We start from the raw sequence: 26,710 nt of genomic DNA on the forward strand, positions 1-26,710 counted from the left end.
AGTGAGACCCTGTCTCAAAAAGACAAAAAAAAAAAGGTGGGTGATTTACTGAGAGTATAGCTCAGGTATAGAGTGCTTACCTAGCACATAGCAGGTTTTGGGTTCAATCCTTAACACTGCCCCAAACCACCTCTCCCACTTATAAGAAAACAAACTAAAATCAAAAAAGACCAACTAACCAGTCCTATTCCTCACAGAATGAAATCCCAGCTACTTGGGCGGCTGAGGCAGGAGGTTCGCAAGTTTGAAGCCAACTAGTGAGACTATCTCAAAAAACAAAACCAACAAAAAGAATGAATGCCGATGGCATCATCCATCCAAACACAGTATTTGACTCAGTGCAAAGCCTCAGCTGAAGTTGGCTTTTTTGGTGAAAATGTATTTAGTACAGGGTCTCACTGCACAGATTGGACTCATAGTGATTCTTCTGTTTTCAGCCTCCCACATGCTGGGATTATAGGCGTGTGCCACCACGCCCAGTTTCAGAGCACTCCAGGGGCAGGGCTGGCATGGCACGCTGGGGATTGAAGGCCGGTCCCTGTATCTGCCTAAGCAGGCACTTAAGTCCACTGAGCTATCTTGCCAGCTCAGAAGTTGGCTTTCTAAAAGAGGACCTCAGACCCACACTTTCTTGGGGCCACTGCCTTGAGCTGGGGACACCAGTTACAAACACCATGTGTAACAGTCCCCCAGTCTGGAGTAATCAAACCCCCAGGATCATGGCTTAGGCACTTGAGCCTCCCCTGCTCCCTGCCTGCCAATGCTTAGTTCCTTGCTTTTGCTTCCCACAGGAGCCAGGCTGGAACCTCCCTCAGTGTGACTGGTGCAGAGGGTTTGTGGCTGGGAGTCCCAGTGAGAGAGCTTTCCTGGGTTCCTGCCTGGATGTACAGTTCATTTTCTTGACCTAAACTGAGTTTTGGTAGAAAATTGCCACAGCCTATTAGCTTTTCTCTCATTCAGGAAGAAAAGCAGTGTCACATTTCCATTTGCTGAAGGGTGTTTATTAGAGATGGTGGGGTGAAGAGATCCCTGAGAATTAAAATAGGAAAAAAGACAGAAAGGGGAGAGGCTTTACTTTTGTGTGATGTGGGAATATGAATGCTGCCTTGGAGGTTTCAGCCTCATCCATGAAGCTAAGATCATGAGGGAAAGGGAGGGTGGAAAGAAATCCTGAAGCCAGCAGTGTTGTTAAACATCTTCAGATGTGTATGGCTTGAAGGCTGTTTGTTTCCTGTGTCCTCTGCATGTGCATTGTTTTTCCTCCATTACTAATCTAAACGGTCTGAAAATGAAGCTTGTTGGGCAGGGTAGCTTTTGCAGTAAAATTCTGTGGCAAGAAAGATGCTGACCGTCCTGTGGTTTTCTGAAATCATGTGCAGTTATATCATCAAACCACATAAGATTTCTCTGGATTTTCTTTTGAAAACAAGAGAATGTTTTGCACTTCATTGGATGACACTGTTCATGTGCTCTGCGTTGTTGAATATCCAAAAAGTAATGTATTGTAATTTGCCTGTGACTATGATATTCTTTGGCCAACTGCTGTTAACAAGTACTTGTGGGTTTAATGTGTGCATTAGAGCTCACTTAGGCTTTTAAGTATAAAAATGTATGTTACAAAAGTGAGAGTCTTACCAAAAAAAAAAAAAAAATTGACAGCAAATTCTACAGCTCAGCTCTTTATATATGGCTTCAAGATTCCAAAATAACAGAATTATTTGCCCAGTAGAACCTAGCTGGAAAGGCCTGTGTGACCAGGGCCAGGCTCAGAACAACCCAAGTGAGGACTTTCTGGGGTGTTAACAGCTTGCACCCTCCAGTACTCATGTAAACAAAGCCTTCAGGGGTGAGGCAGCTTAGCTTGGAGTGTGGCTGTTCTCTGGGGTGCATACCTTGCAGCCCTGCTGGTGTGCCTGAACCACTGAGCTGTATTTCCAGCCCCTTGATATTCTTTTTTTTTTTTTTTTAGTCTTGCTGTGCAGTTCAGGCTGGCCTTGAGCTCACTTTATTGCCCACACTGGTCTTAAACTCCCAACAGTCCTCCTAGGTGCTGGGATTATAGGCATGTGCTACCATGCCCTGCTTGATACTCATTCTTCTCTGTTATATAAATATGAGAGAGGCCCATGAATCACAAAGAACCTTTGGCCTTTCTAGGATAGTAGTTTAGGAAACAATATACTGATATGTGACAAACCAAGTCTCTATCTGTGATGTTCTGCTTCAAAAGAAGCTATTGAAGCAGCACAGGTAGATTGCCCCAGTGAATACAGGAATAGGCAGCTTGGGGCACAGAGCTGGGTTTAATAAATCCTCAGTGTGGTGAATATAATAAAGTGAATTTGTTGACTCATCTGTATTTCTTGTGGAGTGTAGTTTTGGTTCTGGAACTGGGAAACATTCCGCTTGTCATAGGTACATCATCCTGCAGGACAGTGTGCATGGTCCCGAAGCATGTGGTGGTGGGGCTGCGACGAGGATGCCAGTATGGCATTTTGGTCAGGAGCTGGTGGATGCTGCCCGTTTATGCTCGCCTTCGTAGTCTTCATCAGATGCCATGGCAGTGCTTCAGCTCTCGGTCTGGGGCTGGAGCTCCGGGGGCTGCCGATCTAGTGAGATGAGTGAGGCCCACAAGAAATGACTCATTGCCAGGTTGAAGGATGCCTGATGGGAACTCCAGGGGCCAGTGGTTGGTTTGTGGAGCATCTTTGTGCTCAGCTCTGTGGGATTCTTCAGGTGGCTTGCAGCTTTGTTGGTACTTTTTTTAGTGAAGTATAAAATCTGTCATTGTGTCTCACACTTGATCAGCATACATGAAAACAAAGTTCAAATAATTTTTAGGGCCATTGTGACTTCTTCGCGGTAGCCTGCCCTGCTTTTTCCAGGATGTCTTCTTACTGCTTTTTGTCCTTTTACTGGGCGCAAGCTTGTTAAGCCAGTTTCCTGCTTACTCTTCACTTCTACTTTTTTCAAATAAACTTTGTCACTGATTCTCTTTAATTTTTGCAGAACCTGGGATTGAACTCAGGCCCTTGCGCTTGCCAGGGAAGCGCTCATTCCACTGAGCTATCTCCCTGGCCCCATTTGTCACTGATTTAAAGAAAATTAAAGATTCTGTTTATGGCAGTTAACTTTTTAATATGTACCCTAACAAATGTAGAATATAGCCAAATTGGTTCAGTAATCTTACTGTCAAAAAAGAGCAAAGAAAAGTCACCAAGGTCTTGTAGTAAATCACTATTGCTTAAGGCTGTTTTGTACCATTGGCAGGTCGTGCATGGCATAGTCAGCCCAATTGAGAGGATGAGGGAGGCTGCTATCCCTTGTCACTGCCCCAACACTGGGCAGTGACCACTCATAGTTGCTTAATCACAAGCTAAGATCCCCTCCCTCCCACGTCACCCTAGCCCTTAGCGTCTCTCTTTTGGCCCTGTTTATCTATCCCTCCTTTCCTCTTTGTTTTTTCCTCCTGCCTTCCTTCCTCCTATTCTTCCCTTTTTCTCCATCTCTTCCTCTTCTGCCATCTCTCTCACACACTCTCTCCCTCCCCCTCCCTCCCCATTTTCCTCCCTTTCCCTCTTCCCCTGTCTCCATCTCTGTCTTTGTCTTACCCTCTCTTTTTTTGAGTCAGGGTCTCACTACGCAGTTCAGGCTGGCCTTGAACTCCCTATAGTGCTCAGGCTTGCCTTGAACTTATGGTGTTCCTTCTATGTCAGCCCAGGTGCCTCCTCTCTCAGCCTCCCAAGGATTACAGGTGTGCACCACCACTGCTGGGCTCACCTTTCTCTTCCTCTTCTCCTTTTCCTCTTGCTTTTGTTCTCTTGTTCTCCTTTTCTTCCCCTTCTCTCTTCTTCCTCTTCCTCTTTTTTCTTCCTTTTTTTCCTTCTTTTCTTTATTCCTCTCCTACCCCTCGTCCACCCTCTTCCAGAACTGGAGATTGGACCAGGATCTTTACACAGTTAAAGCTTCAGCCCTTTTAATTTTTTTGACAATGTCTTGCTAAGTTGCTAGGTCCCCATGCTAGGCTGAAATGTGTGATTCTCCTACCTCAGCCTTCCCAGTACCAAGATAACAGATGTGTGCCACCTTGCCTGGTGGTCTTCATCCTTCTTAACAACAAGACCTTATTTGCTTCTGTTTCTTGGCTCCTTTGCTGTGCTAATTACTGCTGATTAATTAGTCTTCCCTGCTGGTAGAGGTTGGGACGGTTTAGCTCCGGAGAACCTTCTTGCCTTTCCAGAGCAGGTGGTTTTCCTTTACTCCTTTGCAATTCTTTAAATCTCTAGTGTAGGCACTGTTTATTTAGCTGAAGAGAAGCAATAAAACTAAAGACCATGTGCAGAGACATCAATGGCAAGTTAAATAATTTACACCTACAATTAGCTCCTTTGTTTTAGAACCAATAAGTATTTGCTCATTGTTCTGTTGTCTCAAGGGAGAGAAAGATATTATATCATAAATCTGCCCAGCTCAGGGGATTGTCTCCCAGATTATTTTCCTTAGAACAGGGTGAGATGTTCCTAGAGTGGGATCCCTTAAGATGAGTAGCTTGTTGTGTGCTTGTCAGACACCCTCACGGCACTGTCTCCCTCCCTCCTCCAGCCCATCTCCTATGCTTTGTTCTGTGGAGAGAAATTATACATTGTTGATTTTTCCTATGGTCAAAGATGTAGAGGGCTGGGAATGTTGCTTTGTGGTAGAACTGACTCTTGCCTTGCATGTACAAGGCCCTGGGTTTGATCCCCAGTACCACAGGGGGAAAAAAAAAAGTTGGGAAAGAGATACCAGCTGAGTTGTAGACTAAGCATCTCATGGAGGAGATTGAGTTACGGGAAGAGCTAGTCTTGGGGCCTTGAACAAACCTGAGCCACACAATGGCGGTGGCATGCACTTCCTGGACAGGTGTGAGGATCAGAGGTCATGTTTGTGGTCATAGAGCCTGATGATGCCCTAGATGCTTTGTGTTATGGATGCTCCCCAGATGGGAGCATTGTTGTCCCAAGGTGACTGAGCCTCTTGGAAAACTATGTAGCATCGTCTTTGGCCTGGGAGCTTAGGTTTTCGGGCATCTGTCACGTAGCAGATGCTCATGGACACTGATTAGAAAAGGGATGGGAAAAGCCTTCTGTCATCTGGCTGCCGGATCCCATCTTAATGTCCGGTGTGGGTGCTGAGGCACCAGCTGCTTTCTACAGAGGAGTTACCACCTGGCCCAGCCAGTGCCTTCCTGTCCTTCGCATCCTGAATTCTTCCAGCAGAAGCTCCCCTACTGGGTCTTGCAGCTGAACGCAAGCTGCACCTGGCTTTTCCAATGTTTTCAGTTTCTGTGGGAAAAGAGACCTCTAATTGTGAATGTGTTAGAGCTGACGAGAGCTTTGCCTGACTAGGAGGGCAGTGCAGGTGCCTCTGTTACACATGTGCTTTCCGCTCAGTGAGCAGGGCCTTGCGTTGCTGCTACCCTCCTAGGTCAGTCAGCCTCTGGGTTTTTACTCTGTAAATTGTGTATAACCTGACCAAGGTGAATTTTGACTAGCACATGACTTCGGGGTTCCTCAACTGGTTTCCCTCAGTGTGCTGGGGAGAGATGCTGTGCTCAAGTAGCATAATCCATGTATCAAGTGAAGGTAGACAGGCCTGTGTGGTTTTTCAGAACTGGTATAATGCTGATATGCTATGAGTACATTAATAACAGGGATGAAATTAAGGTGGAAATAACATGGGGATTAGCACAAAGAAAATTCAGAGCTAGATGGCTGCCTTGGGCATGGCCACACGGGAATTTAGGGCTGCTCCATAACTGAAAGAGTCTGACTGCATCAGTAGCTTCAGATCACACCACCAGCATATAAACCAGAGCGATGGTTTGCAAACCACTTTTCCTAGAACATTAGTTCAGGAGGTAAAAGGTGCTCTGCTCTCTGGTCAGAAAAATTCAGGAATCGCTAAACATAAAACCATAGGCACTTTGATGAGGGACTGGTTCTGTCCCAGCACCATCCCCCTTGTCCCTACCCAAAGAGTTAAAAGCCAGGCATTGCCTTACGCTTTTCTGCTTTTCTTCCAGGACTGCTGGAGTCCACTGTGGTCCGAAAAACCACCTGAAGCCTTTGCTGCTGCCCCAGTTCAGTGGTGTTCTCTTTTGTACTCAGTAACACTTTTGTCTCAGTCCTTTCAGGGCACCAAACCCCAGGCACCTGGCTAGTAATTTGACTAACATACTTGGTGCTAGCTGGTCTACGATGGAGCATGTGGGCTGGTTTGTTCCTGGGACCCAAGCATCCCTAGTTTCCAGGTGACAGACTGGTCAGTGACACAGAGAAAGTTATCAGACCTCACCCCTTGCCTTGCACTCAGTCCATCTCCATTGTGATCCTGATGTGTACCTGATTGGAAGATCAGAGAGAAGCCATGCTCCCGAGGACAGGAGCAGATGAGTGTGGGTGTGGAGCTGGGTCCTGTCCACCTACATATGCAGCTGGGCTTTGGCCTGCTTGGTATCATAGAAGGTGTGAACTTGGCCTGAGTTGGTGTCTGATTCCTGGTTTGGGGAGGAGGAGGTTGTTGAGGACAAACCAGACCATTCATGCCTGTGGAGTCCGTAGGACACAGGTTCCAAGTAATGATTAAACTGGGAAATGCTCTGCTTGGTTCATCCAAAAGTTTGGAGTAACGTATCAAGTTTACACACACACACACACACACACACACACACACACACACACACACACATATTAGAAAAAGAATAAAGGCCATGAAAAAAGGACATATTTTTCCTTGTAGAATTTATTTCTGTATCCTTCAAGTTAGAATATCTCTCCCACATAATAGATGCTTAGCTAATTTTAGCCAAAGAAAAGGATAATACCGAAACATTACTTTAAAAAAAAATAGACTTTCAACATTTAAAGGCAGATGTGTATACACACCTCAGTAACTGTATAAGATATAGTGTCTGGCTTCCAATATGGGGACTAACATTTCCTTGAGATATTATGGGGACCAAAAATATCTCCAGTCCAGTAAAGACATAGTAGTACTGTTCATGAACTTAATTCTTTCCATGATTTTGGTTGCAAACCAGTTTGGTCACAAACTGAATCCAATTCAGTGGTTAGGATTGATATTGGTCTTATGGGAAAATTTGATTTGGTACATGACCGACTTGATTTGTGACCAGAATCATAGAAAGAATTAAGTTTGTGAGCTGAGGTACCACTGTATTCTTATTCCAAAAGAGATGACAGAGTCCCATCCCTGTATCAGTCAGGGTGAAATGAACCATGCTGCAGTGGAACCAACCAGGGTTGTCCCATGTGTGTGCGCTCTGAGATCAGGCTGGTGGAACAACTATTAAGTTTGCTGGAAGCAAGGCGGAGGTAGAGGGAAGACCTCAGGAAAATCTCACGCTGGCATCAAGTCTTCTGAAGGTGGCATGCTTGGCAGTGCATTGGCCGAAAGTAGTCTCTTGGGCCCACACAACTTCAGAGGGGGTGGGCAGAGTCATGCCATGTGCTGGAAAGTAGAAAGCCACAGATACTGAGGATCAGCACTAACTGTTCCGGCATCCTTCGTGACAGATTGGGCTCACTTGACAGTTTTGGTTTTCATTGGATTGTTTCTCAACTGCTTGCAGTGCTGCTATGAAACGTAATCCTAGACACCAGTAGAAGGCCTCTGGTACCACATAAGCCTATGTGGGAGTGTGGCTCATTTAGCGGTGACTTGGCTCTTGTGGCGTGCTGTGAGGCCTACCTGCTAACATCACAAAGGAGCCTCCAGTTTCGTGTCACTGTAGATCTTTCCAGTAGGTAGTCATCTTTGGGCTTCTCATGTAATTCAGTATAAAAATTATTTAGCTTTTTTGAGGCAGGGTCCCACTGTGTAGCCCACGCTGGCCCCAAACTCACAGCAGTCCTACATCAGCATTTCGAGGTCTGACATTACAGACATGTGCCACCACACTCAGCACACTCAGTGGTGGCCAGGTTTGCATGTGATCGAGGAGATGATGACCTCTTCTGATAAAGAGATGGAGTCAACATAGACCTGTAGAGTGGCTTTCATTTTCCATTAAAGTTTTAAGTTTCATTTAAAATATTCATGAATAGCTTCAAAGCAAAGATTGCTTCTAAGACATCAGTCATAATAAACTAGATATAAGCTTAATAAACCTCGGCATGTTTAAAAAGTGTTCCCACATGGAACATACAATTTTTTTAAATTAAATTATATACTCACCATAGACATTTTGGAAAATAAAAGCAGACTAAAAAATTCGACCTATATTTCTATAGAAGAGATTCATTATTAGTATTTTTATTGTAAAATTTTCCTAAACTTACATATATATGTGATATATTTACATATATTCATGGTTATATATTTGTTTATATTATATTCATATTTTATATGCATGAATAAGCATACACACATCAATTATAGGTCTCAAGGACTGATAAAAATATGTTTAAAATTTTATTACAGTGAAGACTCATCCCCATTAATCCACCTCAAAATATTTCCCCTTACTTAAGCATACTTATCCCATCATTCTTGCCACTTTCTGAAGCAATCTATAAATCCTCTTTTATAAGTGAATGCCACTGCCAAGTGCCACCTAATGAAAGAGCAGGCTCATAAAATAATACAGGGTCCTCATCTGCCTTGCTCATTGGCTCAGGCATTGTGGGACTTGGACCTCTTCCCCAAGGTCAAAATGACTATGAAAGGTAAACATTTTTAATTGATGGAGGACACTGAGGCAGTCTCAACAGTGCAACTAAACACACAGACGTGAAACTCTAAGGAAAAGGATGTACAATTAAAACAGAAGGCTAAATATAGTAGTGAATATTTAGACTAAGAAACACACTGAATTCTGAATTTAAAAAGCATTTTCTTTTGCTTTGGCCTCTCCTAAGATAAATCCTTTATATTGTATTGAATTTCCTCTCTCTCTCTCTCTCTCTCTCTCTCTCTCTCTCTCTCTCTCTCTCTCTTTCTTTCTTTCTTTCTTTTGGCAGAACCAGGGATTGAACTCAGGCTCTTGTGCTTGCCAGCAAGCACTTATTCTACTGAGCTATCCCCCTAGCCCCTAAATTTTGTTTTATTTATTTATTTTTTGTATTTGAATTTCAAAATGATCAGCCATTTTGAAAAAGTATCCAAAATCAACCTGTTAGGTATATTACATAAGAATAGTCAGTATTCTCTTCTAAGGGGCTGTAGATAGATAGACAGACAGACATTGATATAGATATAGCTTAGTGGTAGAGTTCAGTTCCCAGAACTGTGGGGAGGAAAAGTTCTACAATGTACATTGACTTATTGTTGAATATGTATAGGAACTTGTCACCAGAATACTTGTTTCTTCAGGCTGTTTTAGAGTGTTGGAAGTTTTGTGTGGCAACTTCACAATATCAATTTACTTATCTACTATGAAAATACTCTGGATTAACTGGTAGATACTTCTTGGAAAGGGCTCTGCAAGGGCATCTGTGGCCTGATTAGTGCATACCATGGCTTGGCCTTGTTTACGCCTGGAACTTTTCTGTGCAGTTTTCCCCTGCTGCAAAGTTGCTATAAATTGAATTATTTAATTCTTTGATTGTCTTGAAGCGGTTGCCTACCAGTATAACTCTGGCTGAGTCTTTTTTGTAATTGTTTGATAGTTTAGTTCAGCAGTGATTAATAGATTTCACTGTGTCGGAGATGTGTTGGCAGTTTTGCTCTGCCAGATGTCATGCTTGTAGTGACAGAATATTGGAAACCATCTGAATACCTATCAGAGGAGTTGATTAAACTGTGGTATGTGTGTAGGTATGCATATTTATATCTCTTTACATGCAAACACTATATAATCATTAAAAAGAACATATATGGTTCTATTTATGTGGAAATGCAGATGGGTGCTATTTAGAAGAAAAAGAGAAAATGAGATGCTTTAAACAGTTTTATGGTTTAAAAACTATATGTACATGTATAGGCATAACTTGTTTTGTATACAAGTTATTTATAGACACCTTTTTGTATATTTTTATATTTTATTTTTAGCATGATTACCATTTGCAGCACGTGAAAATGTTATTTTCTGGATTAGGAACCAGTAGGGAAGCAGTCTGGTGGGGCAGTAAAGACTAGAGCAGCTGAGGATCAGAATCCTGGCACAGCCTCCTGCTTCGTGTCTACATCACAGGGCCTCTGTTCTCCTGTTTGTAAGATGGAGCTGATGTCTGCCTCACAGGCTTGTGTCTGGTAAGGAATGACAAATGTCTGTGTGGCGTTTGCTTCGTGGGTGATCAGTTAGCAATAGCTACTTGTTACTAATGTTCACAACTATAATATAAGTGAAGTCCCCCTCTGCTGTATTCTCTACTGCTGCATAACTAATTACCCCAAAACTTCGTGGCTGGAAACAACAAGCTTCAGTTTCTGGGGTCTGGAATCCTAGAGTGACTTTGCTCTGGTTCTCACACGGCTCCAGTCAGGCTGTTGCCTGGGGCTGTGTCCTCTCAGGCTCACCCAGGCCGGGCGGAGGACCCACTTCCAAGGTGGCTCATTTGTATTTATTGGTAGTAAGCTTTTCTTTCTTGGCAGCTGGGCCTCTCCCTAGGACTGGTGTGTGTCATTTCTCCCAGAGCCAGTGATCCTAGAGACAGAGAGCAAGGTGGAAACCACAGTGGCTTTTCTGTCTTAGCCTGTGATGCTATTTCTGCACACTAACAGATCAGCCATATTCACTGTGTCACAAGGATAAGAGTCCCCTAGAAGGATGGATGATTGGGACCCTCTCAGAGACTGATTCCCATACCTAGTTGGTAGCTGGCAAACTGAAATTTCAGTTTCAGGTGTCTGGTTCTTTCTCTCCTAGACATGATGCAGTGCTCCAAGATTAGCCCTTAACTCTCCACTTTCTGTCTGTACAACCCTAGGTGTGTCCTATCCTATCTCATGACTCCTACTACATTTCTATCCCACCCTCGGAGCTCAAGAGGCACTTGTCTAACCACCAACCTCATGTGAAGCTCATAGCCATTTCAGCCTTAGGGTGGCCCACATGATCTCCTGATCCCGGTCTATAACCTCTTTCCCTATCAGCTTCCGCCCACCAGTGTGGCAGCACAGTGCTGTGCTTCCGTTTACTCAGGTAGAAGCCTGAGAATCATGCTTGCCTCCCTCTACCTTTGACATCCATCGTCTGCCAACAAATTCTGTGGATTTTGCCTTCAACACCTCTCACCATCTGCGCTGTCACCACCCTGATCCACACCATCCTTCTCTCTAAATAGCATTAGAGAGTTCTCCAGCCTACTCCTGAGGCCTCCCTGATGTCTCCTTTCCTGCAGTAGCTGATGGCCCTTTGAAAATCTAAATCAGATCATGTGTCTCTAGTGCTTCCCTCATGGACAGAGCCATAGCCTGCTGCACCTTTGCAGCTGCCTGCACCTCAGGCTCTGAGCACACAGCTTTTTCTAGCATCTTCCCTGGTTTTTCCTGCCCCACCCAACCCAGGGCCTTGCTGCTGCTCCTGCCTCACAGCCCCCTCCTCCAGGCAACCTCCCTGCTCCCTGCAGCTCTGCCTCAGCTGAGCCTTTCAGGGCCCGAAGTCCAGCCTTTACATCCTGGCTCCATTATGCTTTATCTGCCGTCTTTGCTTGTAATTTTTCTCCTTTGTTCTAGTTACTAACCTTATTTTTAGTTTAATTTTTTAAACCTACACATAGAACTCTGAGCTAGAAAGCAGGGAGTTTTCTCTGTTTCGTTCACTTTGTAATGAATAGCCTATCAGATTTGCATATTCTTGAGGCCATTTTTACTTTAATATTTAAGAATGTAGGTGTTACCTTCCCACACAAATATGGTTGAAGTTAGCATACCAGAAACATTTGTAACTCATCAGTGCTGTGTGTTATTTCTAGCCCAGGATTAGTAGATCCGATTACAGGGGTGAAAGGGAAAAAAAAAGTTTAGAAGTTTCCCTTATATGAACTGTTTCTTTTGTGAATTGATTGTGAGTTAGGCATGTAATTCAGATGGAGAAGTGTGGTTCTGCAGAGACTTATAAGGCAAGTTGCTAGCAAAAGCATAAAATGTGTACCTAAGAGAGATATATCTTATTTTCTAGCGGACAAATAAAAATTGTATTTTTTATGTACAACTTCTGTTTTGAAATACGCATGTGTATGTTGTGAATGGCGCAGCCAAGCTGCTGAGCATACACATTATCATACTTCGTTTTTTTATTTTTCTTTCTTCTTTTTTAAAAAAATGTATTTAGTACAGGGCCTACAGGGTCTTGCTACACAGCTGGGACTTGTAGTGATCTTCCTGTTTTTGGCCTCCCAAGCACTGGGATTGCAGGAGCACGTCATCACCCCCAGTTTCAGTTGCCGTCTCGGCGCTTAGGCAGGCGCTTTAATCCGCTGAGCTATCTGGCTGGCCCATGCTTAATTTTTTCTAGTGAGGAAATGTAAGCTATTTTTTTTTTTTTAGCCATTTTCAAAATATAATAGAAACTGTAATTATCACATGGCACAATTGATTTCCTGAACTAATTCTTCCTAACTCACATTTTGTATCCTTTAACCAAGACCCATACTTTCAATGGAATTGACTTAATAGGAAAGTACTACAGTAGGAAAGTCAGGACCACCCTTCCTTTCAGGTACCCTGACTTGTCTGCCGAGAGTGATAGGTGTGGGGCTTTTGTGGCTCCTTGGCCCCCATTGGCCAGCTTGTGCAAGTTATTGTTCTTGGTGCCTTAGGAATAGAGGGGGTGGCCCGCCCTGTCCCCAGACACTCAGGGTGCAGAGAGATACATGCTTTATCCTGGGAGAGAAGCCCACAATGGCCTGTGTGTTGGCTGCCTCTCCAGTGTTAATCATGGAAGGATCTTGTCAGAACGCAGATTCTGACTGCAGGGAGAAGAGGGAGGCAGAGCTGCTCCATTTCTTACCAGCTCCGTGAGGTGCTGTGCTGCGGCCTGGGAGGAGCACAGAGCTGCCTGTGTGTCCTTCCCTGGCCTTACGAGGTGGAGGCCAGCCTGGAGATGACAGCACAGGTCTGATGCAGACAGGGTGGTTATGAGATACTTGGGAACAGAGCCACGACCAAGGAGCACCAGGGCTGATCTGGCTGTGAGTGCGTGAGACTACCTGACCCTCCCTTGAAGACCGGGCCATTAATTCAGCCTCACACCACTTCCTTCTTCTGAACTCGTCCTTTTAAAGTTCACTTGGTAATTTCCACTGATAATCTGTTTGCCGTTATGATTTCCAGACTCTTGGGACATATTGCTTAGAATGTTACTTAGGTACTGGAGAAAGACTAAGTCTATTGTTGATGGATTTTTAAATGTTATTTTATAAACTACCAGTCCATCTCCTTTAGATGAAGTCCAGTGATAAACTTTCCCAAGCATTCAAGTTAATTATGCAGGCCTCTTTTCAGGGACTTCTAAGTCAGGAAAGACAGGATTGTACCAGTTACCTTCTGAAAGCCACTGGAGTCCTGGTTGGGCTGTATGACTCTAGGATGAACTGTCCAGGTTGTAGGTGGCATAAGATTGTGCCTTCTCAGTGTTTGTCATAGTTGGGATAAAAACCATAATGCAAAAACAGGCGTAAGAAATATAGGAAATGATGGGGGCAGAGAGGCTAAAATCCCACAGAGGTGTTCCTCCAGCTTCCTCCTGTCCAAGAGTAGCAGCTGGCACGGGGCCACTCCACACCAATGTTCACGGTTGACATAGGGAATGTGGTCCTTTCGTTCAGGCCCCTTACCTGTTACCGCCCATGAGTTGAAATAGGTCTTATTTCTAACAGTTATGCCCCTATTCCCAGAGGACAATTGGGCAGCGGCACATTGCTGTTCACTTTTCAGCATGGCAGGGATATGTGTCCACAGATGTGTACTAAATATACACATACATGTGTTTTCAATTTTCTTCCTAGATTCTGGCCCTGATTGCGTTCATCTGCATCGAGACCATCATGAATTGCTTCCCGTGCGAAGGTCTCTACTTCTTTGAGTTTGTAAGCTGCAGTGCATTTGTGGTGACTGGAGTCTTGCTGATCCTGTTCAGCCTCAACCTGCACATGCGGATTCCCCAGATCAACTGGAATCTAACAGTGAGTACAAGTCAGCACTTGGTTGTGAAAGGGCTGTGTGCTGCTTGGCTGTAGGAGAAATTGGAATCTCTCCACATCGTGTTTGTTTTTTCTTTATTTTGACAAATATTTTCTTACAACTCAACCATGAGGTTTTAAATGTATTTATCGGGTTGGGTAAAACTACAGAGTACTTTGAATCTTAACTAACGATATACGTATCATAGCAAAATTCTCTTGGCCCTTTTGAAGATTGCTTCCCAGATTTTGATCATCTGAGAAGATTAGTGTGTTGGTATTAGCAGAATATGTGAAAGAAAATAGAACTAATACATTATATATTATCCAGTCTAGATATGAAACCACTTGCAAAAATACTGATTCTGGAAGAATTGAAAATACCAATAAGTTGAAAAGCCTATAAGAACATTATTGACTGAAGGCACCTGGGAGAGGGGGTCTTCTTGACAGAATGCTCCCTGTGTTGTCTTACTGGTTGCAAAACTTTTGTGGGGAGAAAAACAAAGAATTACTGATCTAGAAAAGTTAATTTGTCTTAACATAAAAAGTTTAAAACCTCAAGATAACTGCAAGTATTTTATCTAAGTTTTTGTGAATAGTTTTAATGCTTCCATTATTTTTTGGATAAAGTTTTTATTATCTGAAAGAAACTTTTAAAAGCTGTGACTTCAGTTGATAGTATAGTGGATGGGTACCTACATAGGCCTCACGAACCTCCCCAGCTGACATGCGCAAGGGAGGACAAGGCGGTTGTGTTGTTCGCCAGGGTCCCAGTTGCAATGGTTCTGACACCCCCAAGTAAGTGCTTGTTGAGAAGGGGCTTGGCTTAAGAGCAAATGGAGCCCAGCAGTAGGACTGATTTGACAGAGAAGTGGCTGATAGCAAGACTGAGACCAGAGGCATCGAGTCAGACAGACCTGAAAGTACAGAGCGGCTCTTAGGTGTGTGCATCACCCCGAGCAGGCTACATAAGCCCTTCTAGTTATCTTGGAATATAAAATACTTCATTATTAACTACCATTAATAATTAATGGTATTATTATTAACTCTTGCCATGTAGTAGGAAACTAGAAATTACCCTCTTGTCTGTATTTTGTACCTGTTGACAAAATGTTGCAAAGTTTATTTTCTACAAACAATTTGATGTAATTAGAGAGAGCCTTTTAATGTCAGGTTGTTTTCTGGGGAGCACTGATGAATGTATGGATTTGTTCTGTGATTGTTTTCTTCTGTATGCTTGAAGCTCACACACTGATGTGTTCCATGTGTTTATTTACCTTAGTGCCACAGGCCGCCTCCTCTGCCCATTCCTCTCTCCTTCCATGCCCTTCCTCTCATTGCTGTGTCCAGGACATGTCTAACACCCCCATAGTGGCCCCCACTTTCCTCAGCTGGCACCAGAGCCCAAAGCCTGGCCAGCTGCACTTCCCTCAGAAAGAGGCCTGCATCCAACTACTTACTAAGTTCCTCACCTCCTAATTCTTGTTCTGCAATCTTTTATTGTCAAACTTAAAAATGGTGGAAATAGATACATGGTGTAATGAAGAATTATAAAGATGGCATAGCTATCACCTGGATCAAGAATTAGAACAGTAGCCAATCAAGAGATTGAGGTTGGGGCTGGTGAGATGGCTCAGTGGTCTAAAGCACCGACTTAGAACAAGCTCAGCAAAGCGCAGGGACCGCAGTTCAATCCCCCAGCACCATATGCCAGCCAGCCCCACCCCCTGGTGGGCTGAGCTGGCCACACACACACAAAATAAATAAATACATAAATTAAAAAAAAAAAAAAAAACATTAAAAAAAAAAGAGATTGAGGTTTCCACAGCTCCCTCTTTAGGTTCCATAATTCCTCAAAAGAGCTCACAGGGCTCAGGAAAATGGTTTACTTACTGTGGCTGGCTTATTATACAGGACACTACTCAGGAAGAGCCAAGTGGAAGACATGCACAGGGCAAGGTCTTTACGAGGTGCCAAGTGCAGGAGCCTATGTCCCAGAGAATCTGAGCCACCTCCCCAACATCTTTAGGGCTAGAATCACCTTTCCTCTCAAGAGTCACCTCATTAATGTACTCAGGCCTAGTTGAAAGGAATTGTTATGAACAAGCAAAGCTGTTCCTATACTCAGGAAATTCCAGTGATTTGGCCAAATACATATTTTTATCATTCCACATTCACTCTGAGACTCAATCTCCTTATCTATAGAGATAAAACAAAATGATAAGTTTTGTCTCTTGGATGTTTTAGATCACAGGATTTAGTGAGACGCTGGAAGCTGTCTGAATCTGACAGTCAAGATTCCACTACACAATAAGTGGTCACTGCCACTGTGGTCAATATTACAGTGTTCCTGTTGCTTCTGGGGCCATTTTGAACATAGATTGAACCAGCGTACAGTATGCACCAAGCAGTTGGAAACTTCCTAACGAGTGTAGGGCTGAGACAGGGGCCAGGCACCACTCTAGTGGCAGCCCAGGGTGCAAGCCATTTCTAGGTGTCTCATCTCTGATAAGTGCAGCAAATATTCATTGACCACCTGCTTTGTGCCATGTCTTGGGAACAGAAAGTACAGGGCAGGCTGGTGCTAGCTGCTGTCCTGTAGGCTGGGTGCTTCCAGGACCTAGTTTTGTGCAAGGGCTGAAAGAACACAGGGTACAAGTTGTGTATGCTTCAGGGTAGGGCCCTCCCCTGGGTCAGTCCTGAGAGGTTCAGAGGAAATGTCAGTTAGGCCTTAAATGAAAAGCTTTTGCTGGGCATAGAGAATGTAAGGGTGGGGCACGTTGTAGGATGACCCGTTCTCTGGGACTGGAGCACTGGGACCCATGTGTCTTAGTTACTTCTCTCGTCACTGAGACACCTGCAACTCCGAGGAGAAAAGGTTTATTTTGGCCCCAGTTTGTAGAGATTTCAGGGCATAGTCAGCTGGCAGGCAAGCAGAATAGCATGGCCGAGGGGCATTGTAGAGGACAAATGGCTTGTGGTGTGACAGGCAGGAAGCAGACACAGAGATCAAGGGAGGAGGGAGATAGACCCTCCCAGGCTGCAACCCCAGTGACTCGCCTCCTCCAAAGGAGATCACATTCAGCTGCAAACTCATCAGTGCACTAACCCGTGATCCAGTTACCTCCCCATGACCCTGTCACCTCCTCATGACACCACTACACATGCCTGAGGCTTTGGGAGATTTGTAGATAGAAACCAAAGCACCACGGGATTGGGCATATGACACAGTTGGTGAGAAAATAATGCCTGAGAGTTGGGGATGGAGAGGGTGGTCCTCTAATCAGTCCCAGCTGATTGTGTTGCTTCATAGGACTTGTGGTACAATTTCTCAAGAGTAGCTAGTGGGTGAGTTTTGATTTTTAGTTGTTGCTGTTCCTACTTGTTTGGACACTTATCAATCAGACCTGCCGTGGCCCCTACATGGCCTGTAGGTGTCTAGTTAGCACGCACAGCCAGACTGTTGATCTGTGACTGTGCTTATGGTGAGTTACTGAAGGAGAGACACAAAAGCAGGTGTTCCTGTGTGGCACTGCTGGGCTGGGTGATTGCTTAGCTCCTGTTGCTTGACCCTCTCTTCATTCCTAGCTTAAGGAGGGGTGTATTTCAGGAACCAGACACCTGACATAAAGTGGGTGTGTGAGACTGCAGGGAGTTGGGGGGGACTGTAGCAGACTGGAGTGCATGTGGCTGATAAACCACATGCTAAGTCAAAAGCATTAAAATGTGTGTAAACATCAGGCTGGCCAGATAGCTCAGCAGATTAAAAGTGCCTGCTTAGGCAGACGCAGGGACCAGGGTTCGATCCTGGCCATGCTGTGCCTTCCCCGTCCCCAGGGCACGCTGAGATGGCGATTGAGACTGGGCATGGTGGTGCACACCTGTAATCCCAGCACTTGGGAGGCTGAAAACAGGAGAATCATTAGGAGTCTAATCTGTGTAGTGAGACCCTGTAGACCCTATACTATTAAAAAAAAAAAAAAAAAGTGTAAACATCATTTTTGACTTAAAAAAAATCCCAAACCCATATCTGGGGGCACACCTACATGTGTCCCCTAATTTGAAAGATGAATCTACAAGCTTTGATTTTGTTTCATAGCCCAGGAACTCAAGTGGCCCAGGTTGGCTAACTTCTAGAGTCCCATTTGTCAGTCTTTTATTTCATACAAGCAATAAATGTCTGTGGTAGAAAAACTAGATACAGATTTTTAAAACATCGTATCAGCCCAAGAGAAGGAGAAATGAAAATATATACCTGCACTAAAGCTATGAATTCATAGTTGTATTAGCATAATAACCCAAAAGTAGCAACACGGACATGTCCATCAACTGATAAAAGGGCAAGTAAGGTGTATGTGCTGTGCCTTGTGTCTAGATGTCCCTCAAAGCCTCCTGTGCTTGTAGGTGGGGCTTGGGAGCTGGCTGAGTCTAGGGCATGTGATACTGGGGTTAGTGTGTATAATATTAAGTTAGTCCACTGAGTAGAATTATCATAATTCTGGGTGTGGCTGAATGGATTTACTGAGGACAGAAGCTCACCCTGGGTGTGTATGGCACAACCCAAAAGGTGTGTAGGCTGTTTGGGATAAAAGGCAAAGGCAGGCTTGCTTCTGCTGCTGCATTGGCTGTTCCATGCCTTCTGCTTGCCATGCCATGGACTGTTTCTCCTCTCTTTGTCCCTCTAACATGCTGCCCTGCTTCGGAACCAGCTAACTATGGACTGAAACCTTTACAGACTACAAGCTGAAATAAAACTTTGTCTTTTAACTTTGGATAGTAGGTATTTTGTCTCAGTAGCAAGAAAAGTAACTTAAGATAATGTGTCTACACAGTGAAATATTATTCAGTAATGAAAAGGAACAAAATATTGATACACGCCTCAGTAGTAATAGATTATAGAATCATTATACTAAATGAAAGAAGCAGCAGCAAAAGACAACATATCATATAATTCTATTTATATGAAATATCCAACCTAGGCAAATCCAGAGGCAGGAAGCAAATAGTGGTTATCTAGAATCGTGGTAGGAGAATGATTGCTAATGAGTGTGAGGGTTTTGTTTTCATTTTTGTTTTGACATGTTGAAATGTTCTAAAATTTCATTGTGATTAAATTGTATGTTTACATAAGTATAAGTCCTTGTGTTTTCTCTAGATTGCTTTTCATATATGCATTTATGTTGTTATATGAGTGGAGAAAAATGAAGCCATTAAATTCATGCGAAGGATAGGATATAGCTCAGTGTAGCTTTCCTATCATGTGGGGCCCTGATCGCAAGCCTCACTACTCCCTCCATATACAAAAAAAGTCATGCTTTTTCATTTAAGTTCCCTTTATGTTGAATGTAAAACTACTTGATGATGATGATGATGATGATGATGATGATGATGATGATGATGATGATTTATGTATTTGGTACAGGGTCTCACTACACAGCTCAGACCTGTAGTGATCCTCCTGTTTTCAGCCTCCCCAGCCCTGGGATTACAGGTGTGCTCAGTGCGCCGGGGGCAGGGCCAGTGCAGCCAGCCATACCAGAGATTGAATCCCAGTCCCTGCACTTGTACTTGCCTACGCAGGCATTCATTCCACTGAGCTATCTCACCGGCCCTTACTTGATTATTTTTAATGACATTATTTGCCACTATGGAAATTCCATTTTATTTACTTCTGTTTTTGAGTATTTTGTTTGCTTCTAGCTTTTTTATTTTTATTTATTTATTTATTATTATTATTATTATTATTATTATTTTTTTTTTTTTTTTTTTTGTCAGAACCGGGGATTGAACTCAGACCCTTGTGTTTGCCAGGCAAGCACTTATTATACTGAGCCATCTCCTCAGCCCCTGTTTTTTTCTTTTTTGAAAGAGAGAGGTTCTCACTAAATAGTTCAAGCTAGGCTTGATCTCACTGTGTACCCCAGGCTGGCCTTGAACTTGTGGTGATCCTGCCTCAGCCTCCCGAGTGCTCGGATTACAGGTATGCATCACCACAGCTGGCTGCTTCTAGCTATTTTAAATAATGTCATAAAGAACATCCTTATACTTACAGCTTTTTTGCACTAGTACTTCAGATGAATTTCTAAGTATAACATGAAGCTTTTCAGAATTTTTGCTATCTCTTAGGAAATGGTTTTACAGAAAATTGTGTCATGTAAGCCCTGCGAGCTGGGGCCCCTGTCTCCATTCTGCCCCTCCCTCCTCACCTAGTCGGCCTGTGACTCTTAATCAGTGGGCTGTGTTTCTTCCACAAGACAAGAACTGGGACTCTGAAACACTGGGTGCATAGCCTCAGCTACTTGGCAAGAAATTGAGGAAGAAATCATCCAGGCTTTCACAATGCAGAGGTTTAAAATACTGTCAGAAATTGTTCTCAGTGTATGGAAATAGTGTGCTTTAAGTGTCACACATAAAGGCAGGGTGTGGCGTTGGCTGCCCCAGTGTCAGTACACTGGGACTCTGACACTTTGCTCATCCAAGGTGCATGAGCATCTCATGAACTGGAGGGCTGGAGATGCAGCTCAGCGCTAGAATGCTTACCTAGCAGCATGAGGCCCTGGATTTGATCCTCAGCACTACATAAAATAAAATAAAAAGACACAAGAACTCTAAACAGTTACCAGCGTTATGTTTTAGTTGCTATTTAAGACAAGAATTGGCAATGTGGTAGGTTAAAATGCAGATTTTGCAGTGTGATTTGCCCAGTAGCATCATAAGCTGTTGTTTTTGGTCTTCCTTATGTGACCGGTGCCCCTGTGGCATGGACTGAGATACGGAGCCATTGGAAGTTGGGCATTGTGAGTCTGTCTTTGAATGTTCAGCTGCTTTTACAATGTTTCTTTTCCATTGGTTTTATTTATCGTTTTCTTTAGGATCTTGTCAACACTGGACTCAGCACTTTCTTTTTCTTTATTGCCTCAATTGTACTGGCTGCTCTAAACCACAAAACCGGAGCCGAGATTGCTGCCATGGTAAGCAACCTTGAATGGTTCAGGTGCAGGCTGACTTTGCACCTTCCATGACTTGCGCTCTGTCCTCTCCTGTGTGCCCCCTTCATCTTCAGCTCCTTCTTTACTGACTATGGGGGCTAAGGTGGAGAGGAGGAGATGAACAGACAGTAGGAGCTGTTCACTCCCTGTGTGCTGCATTTCTGTTGCTTTCATGTATAAAGAGCATGTATCCTTTTTATAATTGAGGGGGATTAAAAGGCTTTCAAAATTTGTGAGCTGGCTGCTCTGCCAGTGCCACTCAGTTGGTGTAGGAAGCCTGACCAAATATTTAACCCCTGACTCCCTATTGCATCTCACCTGGCATTGCCCGGGTGACAGGCAGCAGGTTAGGGGTGGGTTTGGAATGCCAGTCTGTGGCTTGATTCAGAGTTCATGTATAAGGCTTTAATATTCTTTCTGCATCATATTTATCTGTTACACTTGCTTGTCCAGGATGAGAGGTCATGAAGGTGCGTGCAGTAAGAGGTACTTTTATGATCTGTTGGTTTTTTTTTTTTTTTTTTTTTTAATGGATGCAAAACACTGAAACAGATACAGTACCAGGCTGTCTTAGGGTCAAGCAGGAGTTTCTGTGGGGCACTTGACTGCAACCTCAGCCAGAGCTCCACACTCCGTAGGACTGGGGGATACAGCTGGAAGGGGCTCACGCAGCTCAGGTCTCTGCAGCCACCAGGTCAGATGACGTGCCCAAGACTAACCCTGCCTGTGTGTTTTAGATATTTGGCTTCCTGGCAACAGCAGCCTATGCAGTGAGCACATTCTTGGCCGTACAGAAATGGAGAGTCAGTGTCCGCCAGCAGAGCGCCAACGACTACATCCGAGCCCGCACTGAGTCCAGAGATGTGGACAGTCGCCCCGAGATCCAGCGCCTGGACACATGAGGTCCCACGGGAGTCTTCCTTCCTCCAGCCCTTGTGCCCATCCTTCCAGTCGAATTTTCTTTCCCTCCACTCATGAGACTTTCATGTGATTCAGCTGAATTTTGTCCTCTTTGGTAAAAGTTCACTTTGGGAAAAGGTGTCCAGAGTGGCCCTGCTGGTGGGTCCGTAGTAGGCTAGAAAGGCCTGTGTCCTCTAGTATTGGACAGCCACAGGAGCAGCCAACTATCTGACCCATGAGCCACACTGCCATGTGTATTTGTGATGAGTCAAGATGCTGGGTTACACAGGGCTGCTAAGAAGGGGAAAGTAGGCATCCAGAAATGAAGGTGCAGGGCTGGGACAGAGAGGCAGCCTCGTGGTGTGCTCTGGGTGCATGTTGAGTCTGGCTGCCAGGACCTGCCTCCCTCGTCTTCCATGTCCAGGCCATCAAGGCAACCAGAATGGCCTGAAACTTTTGGGGACTCTGAGAGTTTTAGCATTGGATATGCTGGTGGATTTCTTTGCTAGACTTGAATATTGCAGGGACAGGAAAAACTGGTGTCCTATGTGACAGTTCCATGAGACCCCTGATGCACAGGAAGGTTACCCTTTTTTCCTACCCTGCTGAGACATCATTGGTTCTTCTTCAAATGAATCACCTTCCTGAGTCCCAGGTTCTTTTCCAAGAATATGGGGACCACCTTGTTTGACCACTTCCTGCTTACCCTAAGTACTCTGAGGCTGAACTGCAGAGTTTCTGTAATTTTACCTTCTCAGGTAACAGCCACAGAAGAAACACAATCCATTCCACCAGCCAAAGCACTTGCCTGTTCGCTGTCTTCTTGGACCACACGTGGGAGTGTGTTTATGTGTATGTGTTACAAATCAGGACACACAAACACACCTCTGTTTTAGCAGTGTGTGCTAATTTTCTGATACCTGAGAAGAATTTTAAAATGCTTCTGAATAGATCTGTCTAGGGTTTTAAAATACTTGAATTTATACCAGGATATGTCCTTCCTCTGATGTGTCAGAAGGTACCAGTTACCAGTTTGGGTGCCTGAGCATCATTACTATGAAGACCAGTGGTGGAGGTTGTTGGGGAAAATCCTAGTTACTTAGGTTTTTGATTGATTGTTGATCAAGTGAAGATTATTTTTTGTGATGAATGAGTTAAATGAGCCCCTACAATGCTGTAGATTTTTGTTGTGGTGGGTGTTGTTAAAAATCTAATTGTATCTTTCATAGAAAAATTGTCAGGTTTTCACATTTTGAACTGTTTTAATGTTTACAGATGTCACTGTAGCTCTAATATTTTGTGTTTAGCCCTTATCAAGGAAAGTACATTGCTGGTGGGAAGATATTACAGTAGCCTGGAAAACCTTGACGTCTTGTACTAAGGCCCACTTACAGTCTTAGCTGTGTTCTGTGTAGGAAAAAGCCCAGAGGAGGGGGTAGGACAGTGTGACGAGGTGTCCTGTGTGCATGTATGGCATTGCAGTTTTCAGGAAACAGCAGTATCTTGCTTTAATGGGGAGGCGAGGGTTTTTGGTTAGATAGTGCTCCTGGGCTGGGTATTCCACAGGAATGGTGTTGTGTCAGGTCTGAGGGCCAGGGTCAAGAGTTGGCTCCCTATCCCAGTGTCCAGCACAGTCTAGTTCTTTTGCAGCCCTTCCTGGGCGGTAGGCCAGGTCACATGAGTAAGTGCGGCTGCCTCATGGACTGACCCGTTAGTCTGGAGGTAGCTTCTCTTTCCACAGAGGGTAGCCTGGCCTGGCCACAGCTGAGCCTGAGGCCGACAGAGCCTTCTTCCTCCTATGTATGTCGTGAGTCAGCACCATCATGCTTTACAGACTTTGAACCTGTTATGTGGCGATGTGAGGGGAACTGAAGACATCTGGGTTTTATCTCATAGTCTTACATATCTATTGTACATTTGTTGATTGTGTGTACATAACTAAAATTGGGCTTATTGCCTTCTCAGAATTCCATTTAAAACAGGACCACAAAGACCCAGCCTGGCATCAGATGGAGCCCACTTGGAAGGACCACCCTGAGCTTTGTCAGAAGTCTGCTGGGAGTCAGGTTACTTGGACTCAATAAAGCCACCTTTGAAATAGGAGTGAAAGAAGAATATCATTCAGGCAAGACTGTTGCCCAGGCTTTCCTGAGTCACTTCATTAAAACCAACGTGTTATCCGGTGAAAGGAAACCATTGATTGGCCTCCTGAGGATGCGTTGTCAGTGGAAATAAATAGTAGTTCTGAGGCCCATCAAGACCATAAGCATTGAGGGCTGATAAAACGTGATGACATTTCCTGCCCAGAGAGATTTAGGTGTTAATTTGCATCTTACTGGTACTCTTTGGAATTATTTATGTTCCTATTACTATTTAATATCCTTTGTGCCATGAGATTTCCCCGTGGTTTTTGTAAATGTATTTCCTTATACTATTTAATTAGCTCCCACAAGAACCAGAAGCACCCTGTACAGTCTGATTGTAGTACACAGACAGAGGAAGTTGTCAAGGGAGGTGGTCATCTGCTGTGAATGTAAGGCCCTATGGTTTTCTTCTGTCTCCTCTGTATGCAAACGGCAGACAGTCCAGATTAAAATGACCTTCTTGCAAATTGAAGGAAATGTAGTTTAGCATTTAGCTAATCCATTGTGGACCAGTGTCAGTTAGATTCAGGGCGTTTTAAGGCTGAGGCTTAGTTTTTCAGTTTTCTCAGTGTTCTGTGGGATGAATTGGCTTTCCCAGAAGTTAAAACAAAGCTTGAGGAAGCCACAGGTTCTGTGTCCATCCTGGAGTGTTTGTGCACATGCAGGCTAAAGCTTTTCAGGATTTGGTGTGACCTCTGGTGGTTCTGATGAACACAAACACTGCCAACTTCATGGAGTTTATTTGGGCAGCGATGTGGTTGACTGACTGTGTATTTCCCTTTGACTCACCTTGCCCTCCCTTCATGTTGCTGAAGGCACGGAGGAGGCAAAATCCTTTCTCTTTCATACAGAGATACTGCAATCATGAAAGTCTAGTCACCTGTTAGTCCCCTAGAGAGGGCAAACATGGTTAAACTAAAATGTCATTAGAGAAGTTTGATTTAAAGTAATCAGCCATCCAAGGCAAATTGCTTGTCTAAAAACAAAAAAAGCAAGAACACAGTAGCCCGCTCAGTTCCACTGCCATGTCTGCCTTAGCCCAGTGAGCTGAAGAGCTGGTGTGTGTAGAGCCTAGCCACAGCGAAACCAGCAAGGACCAGTTGGGCTCTGAGGGCATGGTGCTGGGGCACCATTGTTGTCCTCTTGCCTGAAGGTTCATGCCTGTGGGCAGCCTATGCTGGATCCTTCTAGCCACAGCCTCCAGGCTCAGGTGTAAACATTCCTGATTGCCTCAAGTTTGCAGTTTTGTTTGCCTTTGTGAAGCTTTCTTAGGGATTGAGACTTTTGGTAAGCCACAAAGTTTCTGAGGAGACAAAGCCCTAACTTTTATCTGTACGTGTATGTGAGCTCTTGCTTGCCATGAGCGACCCTTGGGTAACCCTTGTGTGTGGCCCAAGCTCACTTCTCTTAGATTCAGCACATGCACTATTTGGAAGAAACCCCTCACCTATCTATGTGCTCCCAGAGGTGGACCACGTTCTAATCCCTGTCTGTGCCAGATTTCCTAAGGGTTGATCTTAGAAACTGTCCAAACAGAAGTGGAGTGTGAAGACAGTGGAATGCATGATGATGTAGGGGACTCCTGCTAAGCCATCCTCATTCACAGTAAAGCCACCATGAAGTCGTGCCACCACCTCATTGTCATGTTCTCTATATGTTGTCTACAGAGTAATAGTAACATTGCACACGTAGTACGAAAAAGAGCATGCTTGTTAACTCAAGAGCTACTTATTGGTTCTCATGAGTAGAAAATGTTACATCCAGCTCTAGGGCCTGGCTTATGGAGGTCTCCAAGCACCTTTTTGGATTGTCATGAAGTTTTGGTATCCAGGGCTTCCCTCTTCCCCAGGTCTGTTTTATCAGCATCCATCTTAGGCCCAATTAGGTAGGGGTTTTGTGGGCAGGTGAGGGCCACACAGGGTAGTGGCAAGTGAGGAGAAGAGAGGAGGCTACTGCTGATGGCATTAGATGTGTGTACCACTCCAGGCTGCTGTGGAAACGTGCTCAGTTACCTGCCTGCCTATATTCTTGTCCATAAAGTGAGGTGTTGTGTTCCCCAATCAGCTTCAGGGCAAGAACTGAACACTGGGACCAGCTAGCATCTAGTCTGGGTCTGAGCAGGTGACTAAATTAGTTTAGGTCCCTTGCAGGACACACCCCTAAAGGACCACCCTTTCACTTTGTAGATCTTCTTGATTCTGTAAATCTTTTTTTTTTTTTTTTTTCTCTTAGCAAGTATCTTTTTAAATCATAGTGTTTGCCTGGTTTGGAAAGGAATTTGAAATATTTGACCTTTTATGTTTTCTCTATTTAGAAACCTTTTATATTTCCTCAGTCTTAGAAAATACTTCGAGTTTGTTAGATCTAGAAGAATTTTCTTCTGAAAGTGAATGTTCTGTTGGGCTTTTGTTCATGCCAGTAAGTAGCATGTATATATGCTTTGGGCTTGCAACAGAGAAGGTCCTATATTTTCCCTTGTTTTCTATATCTTTTTTTATTTTGACACTTTTTTAAATCTTTGGGATTTTTTTCATTCTACTTTTTCTCA

General features: G+C 44.0%; 1 protein-coding gene across 1 annotated transcript in view; it reads left to right on the forward strand.

The window, feature by feature from the left end:
- Positions 1-25,329, forward strand: part of Cmtm4 (CKLF like MARVEL transmembrane domain containing 4) — a 60,172-nt gene extending 34,843 nt beyond the window's left edge. The window contains exons 2-4 of the mRNA XM_004625911.2: positions 13,953-14,129; positions 21,002-21,100; positions 21,856-25,329. Of these exons, the coding sequence (XP_004625968.1) occupies positions 13,953-14,129; positions 21,002-21,100; positions 21,856-22,020 (441 nt within the window). The 3' untranslated portion in view covers positions 22,021-25,329. The remainder of the gene's footprint in view (positions 1-13,952; positions 14,130-21,001; positions 21,101-21,855) is intronic.
- The last annotated feature ends 1,381 nt before the right edge of the window (positions 25,330-26,710 follow it).

The sequence above is a fragment of the Octodon degus genome, unplaced genomic scaffold (assembly GCF_000260255.1).
Source record: "Octodon degus isolate 3935 unplaced genomic scaffold, OctDeg1.0 scaffold00011, whole genome shotgun sequence".
Taxonomy (NCBI): Eukaryota; Metazoa; Chordata; class Mammalia; order Rodentia; family Octodontidae; genus Octodon; species Octodon degus.